Here is a 20,957-nt window from a genome sequence, read left to right as displayed (position 1 = left end):
CCTGATGGGCGGAGCCGGCGGCGGGGCGGGCCGAGCCGCCGGAAGACTTGAGGGTACCAGGGTTGATAGCACTGCGGCTGCGCCGGGGGCAGCACCCGGACCTGGGCGAAGGCTAACAGGGGCGCGGGCAACGGCGCTTCGCTACTGCGGAGGGGCCGGGACACCCGGCCTGAGGCCCAGGAGGCGGGGCGCCGGTGGGCCTCGCCACTGCCGCCGGCCTGGCATCAAAGCAGCGGCGGGCGAGCGGTAGCCTAGCCCGGGTCCGTTGGAAGCCGGTTCAGGGTTCCCTTGGCCTTGCGGGTCCCCAAAGCCCAGCTCCCGGGGGTGTGGCTGGGAAAGTGCCGTTGGAGGGGCTGTGGGTTTATCTGGTGCCTCAGCACCCGCCCTAGGCCGCCTCTCAGAAATTTAGAAAGGAGCCCTGGTCCCGTCTGGAGGCCGATAGTCCTTTGGGCTTCAGAAGGAAGCCTGCGTGAATGTTCGGCGTTTTTTAAAAAAGTCATTGTGTTGGATGTCGATGTGGTCTGTCTATAAAAGGCTGGGAAAAAACAAAATCTCTTACCGGTCCTTCTCTAAAGAGACACCCTCTGGAGCTGAAAGCCTCAAGAACCGGCTGTCTCACGCCTCCCATCTCTGGTCGTACCAGCGTCCATGGCCTCTCTGGTGAGTAGGAAGCTACGCTGTCTGTGTCTGCAGTTTCTTAGGTCCGACAGAGGCATGTCTGGGACTAATGAGAAGGGGCATACTCGAAATGAAGCTTCTCTGTCGTTAACCATTTCGGGAATAAGATTGGAAAGTTTCTCCACTTGGGTAACAAACCATTTTACTTTTCATATATTTGGGGGCAGGATATTTTTCATATGCTCCAATACAGCTCCTTTCTCTGCATCAGTCACAGCTGAAAACAAGAAGCCAAACACCCTGCCCCACAAACTTCAAAAAGTTGGGCCAGCTCCCTTTTCAGGGAGCTAGGACTAGGATTGTTCTTGAAGCCCTAATACACTGTACTTGGTCGCTGTAGAGGCGCCTGTTCAGATGTCAAGGGCTTCCGCGAAAAGATAGGCGGTTTCCAAAATTTCCTGCCGGGAGCAGTTCTCCAATATTTCTCATTATATTCGAAGTACTATATTTGAGATACTTGAAACTTTAAATTCAGATCTATAATTGTTTTAAAGATTACTTTAAAAAGTAGTGTTGTGGTTGCACATTAAAGCAAAAGGTTTATAATAATGTCTATTAAGGTACTGTATTCCCAACATTGTTACAAGCCTAAAAGAAGTACACTTCTTAGATGCATTTTCTAGATGATGAAATGGAAACTCAGAGAACTGAAGTGTCTTAGAGCTTTTAAGTGCCCGTGTTGGGATTCTAACCCAGACTGTCTGATTCCTAAGCTTGCCCTCTTAACTCCCAAGTCTGTGTCCAAGCAGAAGATGCATGCAGCTTGTTGTTCAGTTGTCAAGTCGTGTCCGACTCTTTGTGACCCTATGGACTGCAGCATGTCAGGCCTCTCTGTCCCTCACCATCTCCCAGAGTTTGCCCAAGTTCATGTCCACTGAATCAGTGATGTCATCCAACCATCTCATCCTCTGTTGCCCTCTTCTTCTTCTACCTTCAGTCTTTCCCAGCATCAGGGTCTTTTCCAGTGAGTCAGCTGTTCACATCAGGTGGCCAAAGTATTGGAGCTTCCAAAGAGGAAAGTCAAGGCAAGGTCTGCGCATGTTTGTGTATCTTTGGTATTTGTGTGTATTTGTGCTGTTTGTGAAAGTGTGTATGGAACTAGAAATTAGAGCTGCATCTAAAGCATAGATTATACTTATTTTCACATTGATACTAAATCTTTGTTTTTGGATCTTTTTCAGTTTTAAGTATGTTTCTGCAAGTTCTGGAGTTCTATCTGTATGATCAGTTTTGTGGATCCCTCCTCCCTGCCTTTTGCTCCTCTAGAAGAATATGAAGAGGCGTATACTCAGACCTACTCAACCAGCCACCTGCAAGCAGGCAGGACTTAATTTTAGAGAGGAATCAGTTTTTCAGAGCTGTGAGAGCCACATCAGCCTCTAGGAGCCCCTAGGTTCTGGTGCCACAGGCACACGCAAGAATCCTGAGGGCAGGAGACAGATCACAGGAGGACCACGCAACTGTGAGGCATCTAAGCAGAGGCTCTGGCCATTTGCTCACCAGAAGTGGACAAGGTCAGTCAGGAGGCATCGTCATGCTGCAGCAGCTCCTGATCACCCTGCCCACCGAGGCCAGCACATGGGTGAAGTTGCACCATCCAGAGAACGCCAAGGAGGGGGCGCCCCTGTGGGAGGATGTGACCAAGATGTTTGAAGGAGGAGGTGAGAATAGGCTGATGGATGGGGGATGGAGGAGGAAGAAGGGTTCTCAATCTGCTTGGGGAAAATAGGTACAAACATCATTGAAGTGGTCTCTGGGGGGGGAGAAAATTGGGAGAGACTAGGTTCCTGGGGCTCGTGCTTGGGGCTTTGGGGAAGGAGATAGCTGTGTGAGAAAATGTTGGGCTCTTAAGCACTGGGTCCCTGCGACGTGTGCTCCATGCTGCTCCCATCTCCTGTCCTTGAATAAACACAGGACAGGAAGACAGAATTCAGGGTGTTCCCCACCAGCAGCTGTATAAGTGTGATTTACAGACATTAGAGTCAAAGGTTTCTACCCCCTTAAGCCCTCCAGTGGTTTTCCTTTATTAGTCTCAGTCTAGTCCCAAACCAATGCTTTTTCTTTCTTTTCTTCTCCCGCTAGGAGGAAGGAATGACATGCTTGGCTACTCTCACTTTACCTTGAACTGTTTTGAGTTCAGTGGGAAGCATGTCCAAGGTTACACAGTATTTGTTGGCCGGGTCAGGATAGATGGATGGACAGAGGAATTAGCATATCTCATGGGGTCTCTTTGGAGAAGGCAATGGCACCCCACTCCAGTACTCTTGCCTGGAAAATTCCATGGACGGAGGAGCCTGGTAGGCTCCAGTCCATGGGGTTGCTAAGAGTCGGGACACTTTCACTTTTCACTTTCATGCATTGGAGAAGGAAATGGCAGCCCACTCCAGTATTCTTGCCTAGAGAATCCCAGGGATGGGGGAACCTGGTGGGCTGCCGTCTATGGGGTCGCACAGAGTCGGACATGACTGAAGCAACTTAGCAACAGTAGCAGGAGCAGCATGGGGTCTCTTAGTTCATCTTTAATACTTCAAGAGTCAGACAGGGACTTTGTTAAGCATCTTGATGGATGGAAAAATGAATAATGATCTCTAATGCTAATTATTAATTGATAGAGATAGACACCGGAGAAGGCAATGGCACCCCACTCCAGTACTTTTGCCTAGAAAATCCCATAGATGGAGGAGCCTGGTAGGCTGCATTCCATGGGGTCGCTAGAGTTGGACACGACTAAGTGACTTCACTTTCACTTTTCACTTTCATGCATTGGAGAAGGAAATGGCAACCCACTCCAGTGTTCTTGCCTGGAGAATCCCAGGGACGGGGGAGCCTGGTGGGCTGCTGTCTATGGGGTCGCACAGAGTTGGACATGACTGAAGTGACTTAGCAGCAGCAGCAGCAGAGATACACACATACCCGGATGGAAAGAAGAGAAAGTAGCCTAAATACATTTTATGGTAAAATTCTTACGGAAGACAAGAGACAGGAAAATTCTTCTGATTGTATTTATCAGAGAAATTTTCACAAAGCAGATAGCACTGAATTGAGCCTTAAAAGATGTCTATCGTTTTTATGGAAGAGTTGGGAAAAAAATACAAAAGTGGGGACCTTGAAGAGTGGTTCAGAGAATGGAGACTGTTCTAGTCTCACTGAGGGTTAAGAATGTGGCCAGTGCATGTGTCCCACAGATAAAGGGTGGTGGTTAGAGGAAACTAATGCTCGGAAGATACGCTTCAGGCAGATTGTAGAGTGCCATGAAGTCTGTGGGTAGTGTGTGGATTTTTCTTGCTTGTAAGTGGGGAACCTTTGAGGATTTCTGAACAGAGGAGTGGCCTGGTAGGTCAGTGTTTTTGGACCAGCATTGACCATTGGGAAACATTAATACCCCAGTCAGTGCACTGCAGGGCCTCCTCATTAAGGAGACTCCAGTCTGCTCTTGAGTCGCTCTGAATGTCTTTCTTTGTGAGTGTATTCAGAGAAGGGCTGTTTTCAGCAGAACTGCAGGCAGTTTTTCTGTTTAATGGGGTAAGGTAAGATGCAAACTTTCTGCCTCTTTTCCTTCCTCAGCTCTGCTATCTCAGGATGCTGATGAGACCCAGGGAGAAAGTTTAAAGGATGAATTGACCCCCGGGACCCCAACAACAGACTCCCAGGTGGGTTGGAGTTTCCTGTCACTTTCTTGACATGCTTTTTAGTTTTTAAGATTATAATTTGCCCTTTTCTGGGGAGTTGGGTATATTGAGGCTAATGAATTTAACCAGGGAACTCAACGCAAGTTTGTCTTGTACAGAAAACTGGTCCACAGTGGTGGCAGTTTCCCTCCTCTTAGAAAACGTTCTTCGGACTTCCGTGGCGGTCCAGTGGTTACAAGTATGCACGTCCACTGCAGGGGGTGCAGGTTTGATCCCTGGTTGGGGCGTTAAGATTCCACATGCTGTGTGGCCAAAAAATATTTTTTTTTTAAATATTTCTTTCCAGCCAACATCTAATACAAATTTTTGTAGAGAAAGCAAAATGAATGATTTAATTCTAACCCATAAAAACCAATAGGTACCATTTGGGATCTAAGATAAACCTCAGTTTTCATGAGTATTTTATACTCAAAAATGGGTGACATCTATCACTCCATGAAGTGGCCCATAGAATAGTGGCATGAGCAGAGGTCAAATAACAGCTAAAGACCTGAGCAGAGAAGAAATGGTCAGGCGATGGAGCACACACATTAGACAGGCTGGGCAGTTACAACATGGAAACATGTCCTCACCACCTGGTAGCCGCACAGGTGAAACAGAGAAGGAAAACTGTAGAGTAAAGTGAAAGGAAGACTTATTAAAGCGGGGACATTATCCGAGGACAGAAGAGTTTTGACTGAGAACTTGGGTTTTGAAATTGGATGGTACAGAATTTGAACTTATCTCTGGTATTTACTTACTCCGTGATTTTTTTTTTTTTTTTTTAGGTTTTTTTATGATGCCATTTTCTTTAGCTAATTCAGGTGCTAACATCTTTTAGGATTGAAATGCATTCCAGGGCTATTTCCAGTAATATGGAAGAAATAGTAATATTCTAATTATTTGGAGAGTTACCTTATCTCTGCATTCCACTTTTCTTTAATTCTCACCTCTTGACAGTTAAAAATACTGGTGGCATTCTTAGCACTGGGAAAAGATTAAATTTCTTAAAATTGAGATATAATTTATATATAGGAAAAACACTTAAGAAAGTACATGGTTCTATTTTGACACTTATACACCATGTAACCAAGTTGAGCATTTCTGCCTCTCAGAATGTTCACTTGTGCCCCTTTCCAATCAAAACTCTGGCCCCCAGTAGAGAGACAGTACATGGGATTTCTGCATTATTTCTTACAACTGCATATAAATCTATGATTCAAATTATCTTATAAATCTACAATCTCAAAATAAAAACTTGGAGAAAGAATCTGTATGTGGCAGTGGTTAGGTATAATGCTCTACAAATGTCAGGTTAAGTTGATTGATAGGTGTTCAGATCTACATCCTTGATAAATTTTTGTCTACTTGTTCGATCACTTAGTGAGAGGAGTGTTAAAATCTCTAATTATTGTGATTTTGTTCATATCTTCCTTTAGTTCTGTCAAGTCAAATTCTATTGTCAGGCACATATACACATAGGATTATTGTCTTCTTAATGAGCTGACCATTTATCTTTAGGAAATGTCTCATCATATTCTTTTTCCTAAGCCCACTTTGTCTGATTTAATGTAACTTCTCCAGTGTTTTTAGTTATTGTTGGTATGGTATAGCTTTTTTCATTCTTTTAACTTATTTGTGCCTTTATATTTAAAGTGTGGCCCTTCTTAGATACAGCTGGGACTTGCATGCTTAGTCTGTTAACAGTTACATAATCATTGATATGGAGCTTCCCAGGTGGCTCAGTGGGTAAGGAAGCCACCTACAGGATTTCCCTGGTGGCCCAGTAGGTAAGACTCCGTGCTTCCAATGCAGGAGGCCTGGGTTTGATCCCTGGTCAGGGAACTGGATCCCACATGCCACAACTAAAGATCCTGCATGCTGCAACAAAGACCCGGTGCAGCCCAAAAAAACCCAAAACAATCCGCCTGCAATGCAGGACACGCAGGAGACATGGGTTCAGTGTCCTGGGTAGGGAAGATCGCTTGGAGGAGGGCATGGCAACTCACTCCAGTATTCTTGCCTGAAGAATCCCAAGGACAAGAGGAGCCTGGCGGGCTATAGTCCATAGAGCCACAAAGAGTAGGACACAACAGAAGTGACTGAGCACACAGGCAATCACTGATACGCTTGTAATTTAAGTGTATATTCTTGTCCTTTGTTTGTTGTTTGTCAAACCTATTCCTTCATTTCTTTGTTCTTCCTCTCCTGCCTTCTTTTGGATTGTGCAGTTTTTTAGTATTCTATTTTATGTCTTCTAATGACTTTTTTAGCTATACTTTGATTTGTTTTTAGTGGTTGTCCTGGCCATTACAATATGCATTTTAAACATGTCACAGTTGAATTACTATTATACTGTTTCACAAAGAATATGAAAATCATATTTTCCTGTTTACTCTTCCCATTCTTTGTGTGTTGTCATCATGCTTTTCACTTTACATGTTATATAGCCTATAATACATGTCCTTATTTTTCCTTTAACAGTAAACTGTCTCATAAGAGATTAAGAAAAGGAAAAAAAATGAGCCTTTCATATTTGCCCACATATTTACCAGTGCAGGCTTTCCTGGTGGCTCAGACAGTAAAGGATCCGCCTATAATGCAGGAGACCTGGGTTTGATCCCTGGGTTAGGAAGATCCCCTGGAGAAGGAAATGTCAACCCACTCCAGTACTCTTACCTGGAGAATTCCAAGGACAGAGGAGCCTGTTGGGCTCCAGTCCATAGGGATCACAAAGAGTCGGACACGACTAAGTGACTTTCTTTCACTTTACCAGTTGGAGCACTTTTCAGTCCTTCCTTTAGGTTCTAAGTTTCTGACATCATTTCCCTTCAGCCTAAAGAACATCATTTAGCATTTCCTGTAGTGCGGTTCTTCAGATGACGAATTCTCACAGCTTTGGCGATCTAGAAATGTCTTTATATGGTCTTCCTATTAGAGGATCTTTTACTGAATATAGAATTCTAGGATGACAATTTTTTTCTTTTAAGCACTTTAAGGATGTTCCATTGTCTTTTGGTTTATATTGCTTCAGATAAAAAGTGAGCTATTTTTCTTATTCTTTCCTCAGATGTGACATGTCTTTTTGTTTATTTTATACTAACTTTTCTGGTTTTCCTGTTCTTCCTTTCCTACTTTCTTTTCACTACTTTTATAATCTTCCCTTTTATCTTTGCTCTTCAGCAGTTTTAATGATGTGCATAGACATGGTGGAGAAGGCAATGGCACCCCACTCCAGTACTCTTCCCTGGAAAATCCCATGGACGGAGGAGCCTGGTAGGCTGAAGTCCTTGGTGTCGCTAAGAGTCGGGGACGACTGAGAGACTTCATTTTCACTTTTCACTTTCATGCATTGGAGAAGGAAATGGCAACCCACTCCAGTATTCTTGCCTGGAGAATCCCAGGGATGGGGGAGCCTAGTGGGCTGCTGTCTATGGGGTTGCACAGAGTTGGACACGACTGAAGTGACTTAGCAGCATAGACATGGTATTCTTTGAATTTTTTTTTTTTTTTTTTTTTGGTGGAGGATTTGCTGCCTTTTGTATTTATAGGTTGATTTTTTTTTAATCAACTTGGAAATTTTTCAGCCTTTATTTCTTCAAATATTCTTTTCTTCTCATTCTTCTCCTTCTGAGATTTTAATTACATGTATATTAGACCATGTGATATTATCCCCCCCTCTTTTTTTTTCTTTTTCTCTCTTGGTGCTTCCATTTGAATACTGTCTATTGACCTGTGTTAAGTTTCATTGATCTTGTCTTCATCAGGGTCTATTTGATGTTAAGCCCATCCAGTGGATTTTTCAGATATTGTATTTTTCAGTTGTAGAATTGTTTTTTAGTTCTTTTTTGGTATTTCTATCTCTCCTCAATTACCCTGACATTTTGACCTATTCCATCCATATTTTATTGTAAACTCTTCAACATATATTTTAATAATTGCTTTAAATTTCTTGTCTGCTTCTTACAGTGACTTGGTGACCTAGGTCTTTGTTTCTTATGTTTTTATTTCTTGATTATAGGTCAGATTTTCCTCCTTCACTTGCCTAATAATTTTTTATTATGGTTCAGATATTCTGTATAAAAGAACAGTGGAGGATGAAATATGCATAGATAGATCCATTTCCCCATCAGCCTGGAAGGACATTGGTATTGAGAATAACTACAATGGCTTCCAGTTTTTTAATGAAACCTCAGATGTGTGGCCTCCTGGCCAAGCATCTGCAATTTCATATTGTTAGAGCAATCATTGTATCGCTGGGAGTTGCAACTTTCTACAAGTTTGCTTTAGTGAACCAAGAAAGACAGAATAAAGGACAGAAATGGCAAGGACCTAACATAAGCAGAAAAGATTAAGAAGAGGTGGCAAGAATACACAGAAAAACTGTACAAAAAAGATTTAATGACCCAGATAATCGTTTTGGTGTGGTCACTCACCTGGAGCCAGACATCTTGGAGTGTGCAGTCAAGGCAGCCTTAGGAAGCATTACTACAAGCAAAGCTAGTGGAGGTGATAGAATTCCAGTTGAACTGTTTCAAATCCTAAAAGATGATGCTGTGAAAGTGCTGCACTCAATATGCCAACAAATTTGGAAAACTCAGCAGTGGCCACAGGACTGGAAAAGGTCAAGTTTTCATTCCAGTCCCAAAGAAAGGCAATGCCAAAGAATGCTCAAATTACAGTTGTGCTCATTTCACATGCTAGCAAGGTAATACTCAAAATACTTTAAGCTAGGCTTCAACAATATGTGAACTAAGAACTTCCAGATGTTCAAGCCGGATTTAGAAAAGGCAGAGGAACCCCGAGATCAAATTGCCAACATCTGTTGGACCATAGAAAAAACAAGGGAATTTAAAAAAAATCCACTTCTGCTTCATTGACTATGCTAAAGCCTTTGACTGTGTGGATTACAACAAACTGTGGAAAATTCTTAATGAGATGGGAATACCAGACCACTTTACTTGTCTCCTGAAAAACCTGTATTTAGGTCAAGAAGCAACAGTTAGAACTGGACATAGAACAATGGACTGGTTCAAAATTGGGAAAGGAGTATGTCAAGGCTATATATTGTCACCCTGCTTATTTAACTTCTATCCAGAGTACATCATGTGAGATGCTGGGCTGGATGAATCACAAGCTGAAATCAAGATTGCCAGGAGAAATATCAACAACCTCAGATATGCAGATGATACCAGCATAATGGCAGAAAGTGAAGAGGAACTAAAGAGCCTCTTGATGAAGGTGAAAGAGGAGAGTGAAAAAGCTGGCTTAAAACTCAATATTCAAAAAACTAAGATCAGGGCATCTAGTTCCATCACTTCATGGCAAATAGATGGGGGAAAAATGGAAACAGTGGCAGGTTTTATTTTCTCCTGCTCCAAAGCAGGAGCTCCAAAGCAGGGCTCCAAAATCACTGTGAATGGTGACTGCAGCCATGAAATTAAAAGATGCTTGCTCCTTGGAAGAAAAACTGTGACAAAGCTAGACAGCATATTAAAAAGCAGAGATATCACTTTGCTGACAAAGGTCCATTTAGTCAAAGCTGTGGTTTTTCCAGTTGTTGTGTGTAGATGTGAGAGTTGGACCATAAAGAAGGCTGAGCCCGGAAGATGCTTTCAGACTGTGGTGCTGGAGAAGACTCTTGAGAGTCCCTTGGACAGCAAGGAGATCAAACCAGTCAATCCTAAAGGAAAACAACCCTGAATATTCATTAGAGGGACTGATGCTGAAGCTGAAGCTCCAATACTTTAGCCGTCTGAGGAGAAGAGCCGATTTATAGAAAAGACCCTGATGCTGGAAAAGATTGAGAGCAGGAGGAGAAGGGGGGCGACAGAGAATGAAATGGTTGGATGGCATCACTGACTCAATGGACATGAGTTTGAGCAAACTCCAGGACAGAGTGAAGGACAGGGGAGCCTGGTGTGCTGCAGTCCATGGGGCAGCAGAGTCGGACGTGACTTAGCGACTTAACAACAAACAACAAGAATGCAGGCATATGCAGATTCTGCAGAAAGTATCGTTCTGTGAAAAATTTTAAGGTGATGAGAAAGGCTGGTATCTTTCAGAGTGCAAAATGATTTCAGAATGTAAAAAATTTCTTTGGGTTGAGTTGCATGAAATTCATCCCTGACCTGTGTTTGTTAATTGTGAAGCATGAATATCTGGGCTATGGAATAGTTTCTCTTGATAAATAAACAATAAATAAATGTATATATGTATAGATAGATAGATATAGTCTGTTTGTTTTGTCTGTTCTGTTTATTTGCAGAAAACTCTAAGCCTTTTCCTCTTGACTGGTGGTTAAGGTGAGGGACTGATTATTCATATTTTTCCTAGAGCTGTGGCTGAGCTCTGGCTGAGATGCACTTTAGTTTGATTGAATTCACTTTTTGTCTTTTTTTGGTTGCATGGCATGTGGGATCTTAGCTCCCCAACCAGGGTCTGAACCCATACCCCCTGCACTGGAAGGTATGGACCTTCCACCGCCAGGGTCCTTGATTGAGTTCACTTCTGATTAACCCAGCTACTAGCACCCCATGCCATCAGTGCTGAAGGGCTGATCCTTTTTTATCTGTTCAGTATTTGAGCTAAGGAAGAGCTCGATCACAGTTCCAAACCGTTTTGTTCATCTTGCATTAAACTCCAGCAGGGCCCCAGAATTTCAGCCCTGGAGGAATGCATTGGTCTTTGTGACAGTAAGTACTGAAAGCCTCTCTCTCCGTCCCCTGGACCCTCTGGTCTCATCTACTTCCACTTGCCCGCCTCCAGCAATGCTGGCCACTCTCCTGCTCCTCAGACAAGCCAAGGACATGCACTCCTCAGGTCCTTTGTTCCTGCTTGGAATGCTCTCCCCTCAGATTTCCATGTGGCTCTTTCCTACTGAGTTCATGTCTCTGTTTGAATATCCCCCTTTTAGGAAGACTTACCCTAACACCCTACATGAAAGATCTTCCCCATCCTCACTGTGGTTCTCTCTGGTGCCATTATCCTGCTTCATTTTGTTTTTTTCTAAGACACATATAATAACCATCTGTCCTTTCATATATTGTTTATGATAGTCTCCAGGGAATTACCAAACAGATCCAGAGGAGACTCCCAGTAAAACTAATTTAGAATCTCTCAGAAGACTGTCAGAACATATTGGATCTTGATGGAGGTGGTCTCAGGCTGAAAAGGAATATATTGGATATTCTAGGAACTGTTGACCTTCAAGGACATATCTGTGGACTTCACCCAGGAGGAGTGGGGGCAGCTGGCGCCTGCTCACCGGAATCTGTACCGGGAGGTGATGCTGGAGAACTATGGGAATCTGGTCTCAGTGGGTAAGGACAGGCTACACATACATCCAGAATCCTGCCTATTAACAGGATTAATATTTAATTTAGTATTAATAATTCCTAAATTATTAAAAGCGGTAGATTCCCTGGAGTCTGGCCTTGGGTTCTGTGTTGGAGATGGATGTTGCCTACCTTTGAAAATCAAGTCAGAACATACCTGAATCTCTTCCCTTCGGGGAACACTTTACTTTGTAGAGCGAGAATAGGAAAACATGCTATGGTGCCCCTTTCCATCTTCAGAGACCCTAAATACCTGAGGATTGAAACTACATCCCAGGGATGGTTCTTTGACCTCAACATAAATATTCATACCCTTTTTTTCACTCCATAAGCAGGTTGTCAGCTTTCCAAACCTAGTGTGATTTCCCAGTTGGAGAAAGGAGAAGAGCCATGGATGACAGAGAAAGAAGGCCCAGGAGATCCCAATTCAGGTGAGCCAAGGCAGATGGTGCCTTTTAATATGTAGGCCAGAGTGCCCAGCATCTTCCCAGGCTGCGGAAAGGCTGATCGGGTGGACAGGCATGCTCTGAACTAGATTTCATCCCTCTGTCTGCAGTCCTTTTCTTCATCTGACCTAGCAGAAGTCTCTGGAGTTGGAGGGGAGATAAGTCTTCTCTTCATTAAGGTTTTCCTTCTTTCTTCAATATCCTAAAGTCTGCCAATCGAAAGCTCCTTTCCCCATGCTCTGAGATGTACGTAGTAGTCTCTTCTCACAGAAAGCAGATCTCTTTTCAGGACTCTCACTGCATTCTCCAGATCTTTAATCTTCTCTCTTGCATCCTATTTCCACTTTTCATCAACTTTCATTTTATAATCTTAACTTTGATTCTCACTCTCCTTTGAACTAAAGTATCCTTATTTATTGTAACAAATGTTTTATGGAAAATCCTGCAAGAAAAATGACCATGGGATTCCTTCTCATCAAATCCAGTGATCTTTAACAATCTTCTTAAACTTCGTTTTTATTGCAAAATATTTTAGACATTCAGAAAGGCAGAGGACATTACAATAAATTGCTATGTACTTTCTACCTAGATTAAGAAATGAAACAGAGTTTAAATCCCAGTACTCCCATCTTTGCTTGTGAAATAACCAACTCTTCTGACTTTAAACATTGTCATTCCTATATGTGTCTTCATATTTGTATTGTATGTGTATATTCCCCCAAAATATATAATATTATTTTTTGAATTTATTTTTTATTGAAAGATAATTGTATTTATAATATTGTGTTCATTTCTGCCATATATCAACATGTATCAGCCATAGGTATACATATGTCCCCTCCCTCTTGAACTTCCTTCTCACCTCCCCCCCCATCCCACCCTTCTAGGTTGTCACGGAGACCTGGTTTGAGTTCTCTGAGTCATACAGCAAATTCCCACTGGCCGTGTGTTTTGCATATGGTGGTGTATATGTTTCCATGCTACTCTCTCCATCCATTCCACCCTCTCCCCACCCCCTCACTTATTTCCATATGTCTATTCTCTATGTCTGCATCTCCATTGCTGCCCTGAACATAGGTGCATCAGTACCTCTTTCTAGATTCCTTATATATGTGTTAATATACAATTTTTTTTTCTCTTTCTGACTTTCTTCAGTTTGTATAATAGGCTCTAGTTTCATCTACCTCATTAGCACTTACTCACGTTCCCTTTTATGGCTGAGTAATATTCCACTGTATATATGTACTACAGCTTCTTTATCCATTCATCTGTCGATGGACATCTAGGTTGCTTCCACGTCCTAGCTATATTAAATAGTGCATCAGTGAACATTGGGGTATGTGTGTCTTTCTCAGTTATGGTTTTCTCAGAATATATGCCCAGTGGTGGGATTGTTGGGTCATATGGTAGTTTTATTCCTAGTTTTTTAAGGAATCTCCATACTGTCTTGCACAGTAGTCATATCAATTTGTATTCCCACCAACAGTGCAAGAGGTTCCCTTTTCTCCACACCCTCTCCAGAATTTATTGCTTGTAAATTTTGTGATGATAGCCATTCTGACCAGTGTGAGGTGATATATCACTGTAGTTTTGATTTGCATTTCTGTAGTAATGAGTGATATTGAGCATCTTTTCATGTGTTTACTAGCCATCTGTATGCCTTCTTTGGAGAAATGTCTATTCAGGTGTTTTGCCCACTTTTTTATTGGGTTGTTTTGTTTTTCTGGTATTGAATTGCATGAGCTGCTTGTATATTTTGGAAATTAATCCTTTGTCAGTTGTTTCATTTGCTATTATTTTCTCCCATTCTGAGGGTTTTCTTTTCACCTTGTTTATAATTTCCTTTGCTATGCAAAATTTTTCAGTTTAATTATATCCCACTTGTTTATTTTTATTTTTATTTCCGTTACTCTAGGAGGTGGATCATAGAGGATCTTGCTGTGACTTATAGCACATAAATTACTACTTATAATACTGTTTTGCATATTCTTACTCTTTAAAAAAATGGTATATGTACTTCTTCCACTTGCTTTTCTCATTCAACACTGTTGATATTTACCCATATTATTCATTCATATTTATCCATATCATTCATTTCCATTGAGTTAATAAAGCACAATTTATCCATTTTCCTGTATGATAGAAATTTGGGGGTTACAGAGATAAGGCAATAAAACTTTGTATATGTAACTTCTTGTGTAAGTGTGTAAGTATTTCTCTGAGATATTTGATAGAAGCAGACTTGTTGGGTCATGGAGCAGATATACCTTTATGTTTCAGGAAATTGTTCTTCAAAGTAGTTACACCAGTTGGTGCTCCTATCTGAGAGTTTCGAGAGGTTCTAGAACTCAGCATCTTTGTCAACACTTGGCATTGTCAAACTTTCACATTTTTATAAATTCAGTGGTTGAATGTGGTGTCTTGTTTTTTCATTTTCATGATTACTAATAAGAGAGAGCATGTTTTTAATGTTTGTTGGCCATCCTTCCAGGATTTCTTTTCCGCATTACAGTCAAACACTTTACAGTCTGAGCCACCAGGGAAGCCCTTCTATAAATTACCAGTTTATATCCTTTGCAAATCTTTCTATTATTTTTTCCTTATTGATTTATAGAAAAAATATATATTATTTTATATCTTTAAAATTTTGTTTTCCATATTTAGATTTGAATCTGCATATATTTTATATATAGTGTGAGGTGAGGCTCTAGTTTAACTTTTTACATGTGGATAATAAGCCCCAGAACCATTTATTGAATAGTTTATGCTACTTGGTCACCTGCCAAGTTTCTTTATATGCCTGAGTCTATTTCTGGGCTCTATCTATTCTGTTCCATTTTTCTATTTTCTATCCTTACTCTGTCAGACTGTCTTAATTACTGTATTTCATAGTGAGATTCAATATCTTGTTCTTCAAAATTGTCCTGGCTATTGTTAGCCCCTTGCTTTTCCATATGAATTACATAATGAGTGCATCAATTACACGCACACAAATTCTCTGGTGGTATTTTGATTGGAAGATATTGAATCTATAGATCAATTTAGAGGGGAATTAATGTTATGATATTGAGTCCTGTTGTCCAGGAACGTGGTATATTGTTCCACTTATTGATATTTTCTAATTTTTTAAAATAAATTTTCAGGATTTTCCCCCATAAAAGTCTTGTATACATTACACATCTTTTGTCAGATTCATCCTGAAGGACATACATTTTATTGCTATTCTGTTTTTTTATTTTTTAGCCACACTGCATATCTTGTGGGATTTTAGCTCCTTGATGAAGCATTGAACCCTCACCCTCAGCTGTGAAAGCTTGGAGTCCTAATCACTGGACTGCCAGGGAATTCCCTCAGACCTGTTTTATGAACTAGCTGGAGTGGGAAGGGGGAAATCTTTTTATCTTTCTGAGAATGTTTCCCAAAAATAGTTATCAGTTAAAAAGACACTGTTAAGACATAGCCCTGAAATATCATTTTTTAGTATTAATAGAAAGAAGAAGATTAAAATGTTCAAATTTTTACTCTGTATATAAAATCACACTTTTACCTTGTTCATTGTGTCTTAATTTCCCATTACTTTTACAGGCTACATAACCATATTTAAATACACTCAGAATTTCATGGAACTACCATGGTGCTCCAGTGGTTAAGACTGCATGCTCCCAATGCAGGGGGCACAGGTTGGATCTCTGGTCAGGGAACTAAGAACCCAGATGCCTCATGCAAAAAAATAAATACACTCAAAATTTCATGTACCTCACATGTATTGTTATCTAAATCTGTATTCCATACCCAGTATAATAATTGATTTTTCAAAGCAAAATGAATATGAGTTATTTGCATTTTTTCCATTTCTTTCAGACTTGAAGAGTAAAACAGAAACCAGTGCATCAAATGCAAAATACAACATTTTACAAGAACAGTTATATCATGGCATGATGATGGAAAGGTTCATGAGGGATGATGTCATTTATTCCACATTGAAGAAAGTCTCAGAATATGATGATGAGTTAGAAAAGCACCAGGATCGCCATGGAAGAAATGTGAGACAAACCATTATGACCCATAAGAAGAGAAGCCAAGAAACTTACAAATTTGGCAAAAATATTGTGAGTTCAAATGTTGTTATAGAACAGAGGCTCCGTAAATGTGACACACCTAGAAAGAGAAACAAATGCAAATCAGATGTGATTAATCATCCAACAAGTTACATAAGAGTAAAAACCTATGAATGTAATATATGTGAAAAGGCCTTCAAACAACCCATTCACCTTACTGAACACATGAGAATTCATACTGGTGAGAAACCTTTCAGATGTAAGGAATGTGGTAGGGCCTTCAGTCAAAGTGCATCCCTTACCACACACCAGAGAATCCATACTGGTGAGAAGCCCTTTGAATGTGAAGAATGTGGCAAAGCCTTCAGACATCGCTCATCTCTTAATCAGCATCATAGAACCCACACTGGGGAGAAACCCTACATATGTGATAAATGTCAGAAAGCTTTCAGCCAGAACATTAGCTTGATCCAGCATTTGAGAACTCATTCTGGAGAGAAACCCTTTACGTGCAATGAATGTGGGAAAACCTTTAGACAGATTAGACACCTTAGTGAACATATAAGAATTCATACTGGGGAAAAGCCCTATGCATGTACTGCATGTTGTAAAACCTTTAGTCATAGAGCTTATCTAACACATCACCAGAGAATCCATACTGGGGAGAGACCCTACAAATGTAAAGAATGTGGGAAAGCCTTTAGGCAGAGGATACACCTTAGCAACCATAAAACTGTTCATACAGGAGTGAAAGCATATGAATGCAACCGCTGTGGAAAAGCATACAGGCATGATTCATCCTTTAAAAAACATCAGAGGCATCACACAGGAGAAAAACCTTATGAATGTAATGAATGTGGAAAAGCCTTCAGCTATAATTCATCACTAACTCGACACCATGAAATACACAGGAGAAATGTCTTCCAAAATAATATCTGAAAACAGATTATGCACCATGAGAACAAAAGCTAAATCTAAATCAGTAACCCTGTGCTTTGAATTTTAGGACTCTAAATTTGAGGAATTGACATAATGATGCCAACTTCTAGTTTTGCTCATTGTGTAAATAAACACTACGTTGATAACTACTATTTACTAATACCTCCACACAGAGTTACTTTATCGAGAATAAAAGATGGCCCTTCAATTAAATTCAACAATATAGAAAATTTTGTACATCATTATTTTTATGACTTCATGGTAGATTAATAAATTATTTTTCTTGGGCATTCACAGATACAGACCAGCATTTGGAAACTACTGTTTAAAACATCACCACCACCCCTAATTTTGTAATTAAAATTTTATTTTTTTAATGGGGAAACCCTTCACATGGTATAAATTTCAAAAGGTATGGTCAGTTTTGTAAGTGAAAGGCCTTCTTTCTCCATCCTCCACACAAAATTCTACCTACAGGCAGCCATTTTTTATAACTCATATTTTGTACACCCTTCTAGAGAGCTTTCTGTTTAAATCCAAGAGAATACAAGCATACATTTTTTTTACTTTTAAGCATAAATGGCAGCTCCCTAGACAAATGCATATTACTTTTATTACTTCACTGTGTATCATGGAGGTTATTCCGTATCAGTAAACAGAGTGCCTACTTGTTCTTTTTTAACAGCTGTATAGTATTCCATGGTTTGAATGTACTTTATTTAGCCATTTCATTGTACATGACCTTTTGGATTTCCAGTCTTTTATTTATATAATTTTGCAGTGAATACTCTTACACATTTTTTTTGTTGCTCACATGTAAGAAGATGCAGAGGGTAAATTCCTAGAATGGGAATTTCTGTGCTAAAGGGTATGTGCATTTGTATGATGGATACTGCCAAACTGACCTTCAGAGAGGTTGGACCAATTTATTTCCCTACTAGCAAGATAGAGAAGCCATGTGGGAGCCATATCTGGTACTGAAGCATCTCCAGCAGCCTTATAATCCATTAAAGAAGTATCAGTTTATCTCAATAACATAGCCTAGAAGTACAGTCCAAGCTCATCCCCCAAAAGAGCAGTACTTGCCATCCCTGGAGTCAGCATTAGCTGAATCTTATCAAATAGCAGCCAAGGCAACCAGTCTCTGTTGGAGAAGAAAACATCTCTCCACCAACTGCTCCAGTCCCTAACTTCTGAGGTTGGAACTGTCTGATGAAGTATAGTCACTTAAGAGACTGATCCACCTGCCTTAGCAAGTATAATCCTGGCTACAACACCTTTGTTTGGAATGGAGGAAAATGGACAATTCAGTCAGGATACTTAAGATGGCAGGCTAAACTACAAAGGATCAACTGACCATACATAGCATTTTATGGCTATGTTAGTGAGTTACAGTTCACTTGTGGAAGGAGACAGAAATGAGATAGGACGTGACTTTCTAATTAATAAACATTAATTAATGAGAGCATTAATTAATTTGTTGACATTGCTTATTACATTGTGAAAGCTGAGTGCCAATGAAAGGACCACAGTGATTTTGTAGATGTTCACTTTTCATTTTGGCAGTTTTATTATTTAAAATTTTAGTGATTCTGTAGAGTGTTGATGGATTTCCCATCTCCATCACCACAGCCACTAATCAAGTTATAAACCAAAGCCTGGCACTCATTACATCTAGTCTACCTTATAGCTTCACCTTCCGTTTACTTTTCTCTTTCCCATATGAGCTCTGCTGCTGCTGCTGCTAAGTCACTTCAGTCGTGTCCGACTCTGTGTGATGAGAATCTTTTAAGTTGCAAGTAACAGAAATCAACTAAGGCTAGTTAAGTCTTAAAGGGGGATGTTAATAGAAGGATATTGGGGTATCATGGAATTCAGGGCAGTGATACATTATAACAGTGGTCTGAGACAGAGATCTGAAATGCTTTGGAAAACCCAGGCAGTTTTCTCTCCATCTCTGATCTTTGCTTCTTGTGTCTTCATTCTTCAGCTGCCCCCCTCCCCCACCCCCAATACCTCATTTCAAATCACGGTTATCATCAACTTTAGATTTTACATATATTCCCTTTTCATTACCCAGAGAAAAACTGTCTTCTCTTCCTTACTTTTTATCTCAAAATCCTGAGGAAGGTCTTGTATTGACCCAGCTAGGTCAGCTGCCTCCCCTAAACAAATCAATTGTAAGCAGAGATCTCAGCGTCTGTGGGAACCACGTGGAGGGTGTGATGGTGAATGGGAGAGGAGGGCTGGAGGGGCAGGAGAGCAAAAGAAAGAGTTACTGTTCATAGAATTCCAGATCCTACTCACTCTTCAATGCTGGCTCATCAGATCAGAACTTAAGAGCTGGAAAGGGTCTAGGAATCCACCTGATTGAAACTTCTCCCTTTATAGATGAAGAAGTGAAGAATCCCCTTCTTGAATTACTCACATCTTTTCACCTGAGTCGTATTTTTTTAATCATGTTTTCCTCTAAATTTGTTAACTTTGTTCTCCAAACACTTGCCCTTAATGGCTGACCATAGCTGCACTTCATCATTCTAAGAATTTTACTTCTTAGATCTGCTATTGCCCCAGGGACATCTTTCATAAATTATGCTTCAGAACCTACCCACTAGTTTTGCCTTTTATCACTGCCTATTCATTCATTCAATCTGTCCGCCAGGCACTTCTGTTGGTCTTGTGAATGTTCTTCCCCAGAGTTATGTCCTTAGGCACATTCTTTTCTCAAGTTAGACATTTTGTCTGATTGATTTTGTTACCATCCCAACACTTCTTACATCTACATTTTACAAATCTCTCCTGAACCCACGTCATTATCTTCAACATTCCAGCATTATCTCCCCTTGGATATTTCATAGTAAACCTCAAAGTCAGCATGTCCAAACTCAACTCAGCTTTGGGGATAAAATCTGTATTCCTTAATCCAGGAAGTGGTATCACCACTCATTCAATTCTCCAGTTTAAACTTCTCCCTCTCATCCATTTCCCCCACCCCGCATCAGGGTCACCTGATGACGATCAGTCACAGACTGATGACAATCAGTCACAGTCTGATGACAGTCAGTCACCAGGTCCTATACATTCTATTTAGGACCTCATCAGTTTATACCCTCTGTTCTATTTCCATTGTCAGGGCTTTAATCAGGCTCTTATCATTTCCTAATTGCTTAGATTCCAAACTATTTTTTCTATATCTAATCTGGACTTATCTATCTTCCCCACTGCTGCTAAAGTAGTCATTCTAAAATATATAACTAATCAAATTATTGCTAGAAATCCTTCAGTGGTTTCTCATAAAAAGTAAAGGTCAATTTCCTTAATAGAATACTTGGTATAGAGCATTGCCTAGTTTTCTAGCAGTGGTTCCCAAATTTCTCCCCAAGCATACGTCTCTCCAGACAAAACATCTTATGGTCCTCTAAATTCTATGCTCTTATGGTTTCTGTTCATCATTTATGCTATTTTTTCCTCCTTCTGCCTGACTTCTTTGTTTAGTTAGCTCCTACTCATCCTCCCAGATTTAGTTTGTGCACATCTTCAGAGAATACTGTGGCGCTTTATACCAAGGTCACAAGTGTGAAGCTTATACCTCCTTTACTAGAAAAACATCCTACTTTTCTTAAATAACCATGAACTGTCCTTTATATTATCTTTCTGTAGATTGGTGAAAATAACCAGTGATAATTTCTAAAAACATTTCCTTTCTTATAGGGAACATCTCAGGATGGCACCAAACATATTCATTAATAGTTCAAAATATCTTTAGTTTCTCTGTAAAAGGAAGCCAATGTTTAGTAATTAATGTTTCAGTATCTTATTTTACTTGGGAGT

General features: G+C 40.4%; 1 protein-coding gene across 2 annotated transcripts; it reads left to right on the top strand.

The window, feature by feature from the left end:
* Positions 1 to 67: 67 nt before the first annotated feature.
* Positions 68 to 17,356, top strand: ZFP69 (ZFP69 zinc finger protein). Of its 2 annotated transcripts, XM_015466300.3 has the most exons (6): positions 68 to 660; positions 1,860 to 2,339; positions 4,243 to 4,328; positions 11,542 to 11,668; positions 12,019 to 12,114; positions 15,991 to 17,356. In XM_015466300.3, the coding sequence occupies exons 2-6, from the start codon at positions 2,213 to 2,215 to the stop codon at positions 17,124 to 17,126; spliced, it is 1,572 nt and encodes a 523-aa protein (XP_015321786.1). In that variant the 5' UTR covers positions 68 to 660; positions 1,860 to 2,212; the 3' UTR covers positions 17,127 to 17,356. The 2 variants fall into 2 exon arrangements, with proteins under 2 accessions (XP_015321786.1, NP_001095533.1); NM_001102063.1 differs by lacking the exon at positions 68 to 660 and having other exon boundaries at positions 1,953 to 2,339; positions 12,016 to 12,114; positions 15,991 to 17,349.
* Positions 17,357 to 20,957: the final 3,601 nt, after the last annotated feature.

This window comes from Bos taurus, chromosome 3, assembly GCF_002263795.3.
Source record: "Bos taurus isolate L1 Dominette 01449 registration number 42190680 breed Hereford chromosome 3, ARS-UCD2.0, whole genome shotgun sequence".
Taxonomy (NCBI): Eukaryota; Metazoa; Chordata; class Mammalia; order Artiodactyla; family Bovidae; genus Bos; species Bos taurus.
This window is presented reverse-complemented; position numbering and strand designations above follow the sequence as displayed.

Excerpts from the sequence above, each read along its gene's own strand:
- ZFP69 (NM_001102063.1), top strand. The coding sequence starts at position 2,213 with ATGCTGCAGCAGCTCCTGATCACCCTGCCCACCGAGGCCAGCACATGG. Across the intron at positions 4,329-11,541 it reads CCCCAACAACAGACTCCCAG|GAACTGTTGACCTTCAAGGA; the intron begins GTGGGTTGGAGT and ends TGGATATTCTAG. Across the intron at positions 12,115-15,990 it reads CCCAGGAGATCCCAATTCAG|ACTTGAAGAGTAAAACAGAA; the intron begins GTGAGCCAAGGC and ends CATTTCTTTCAG.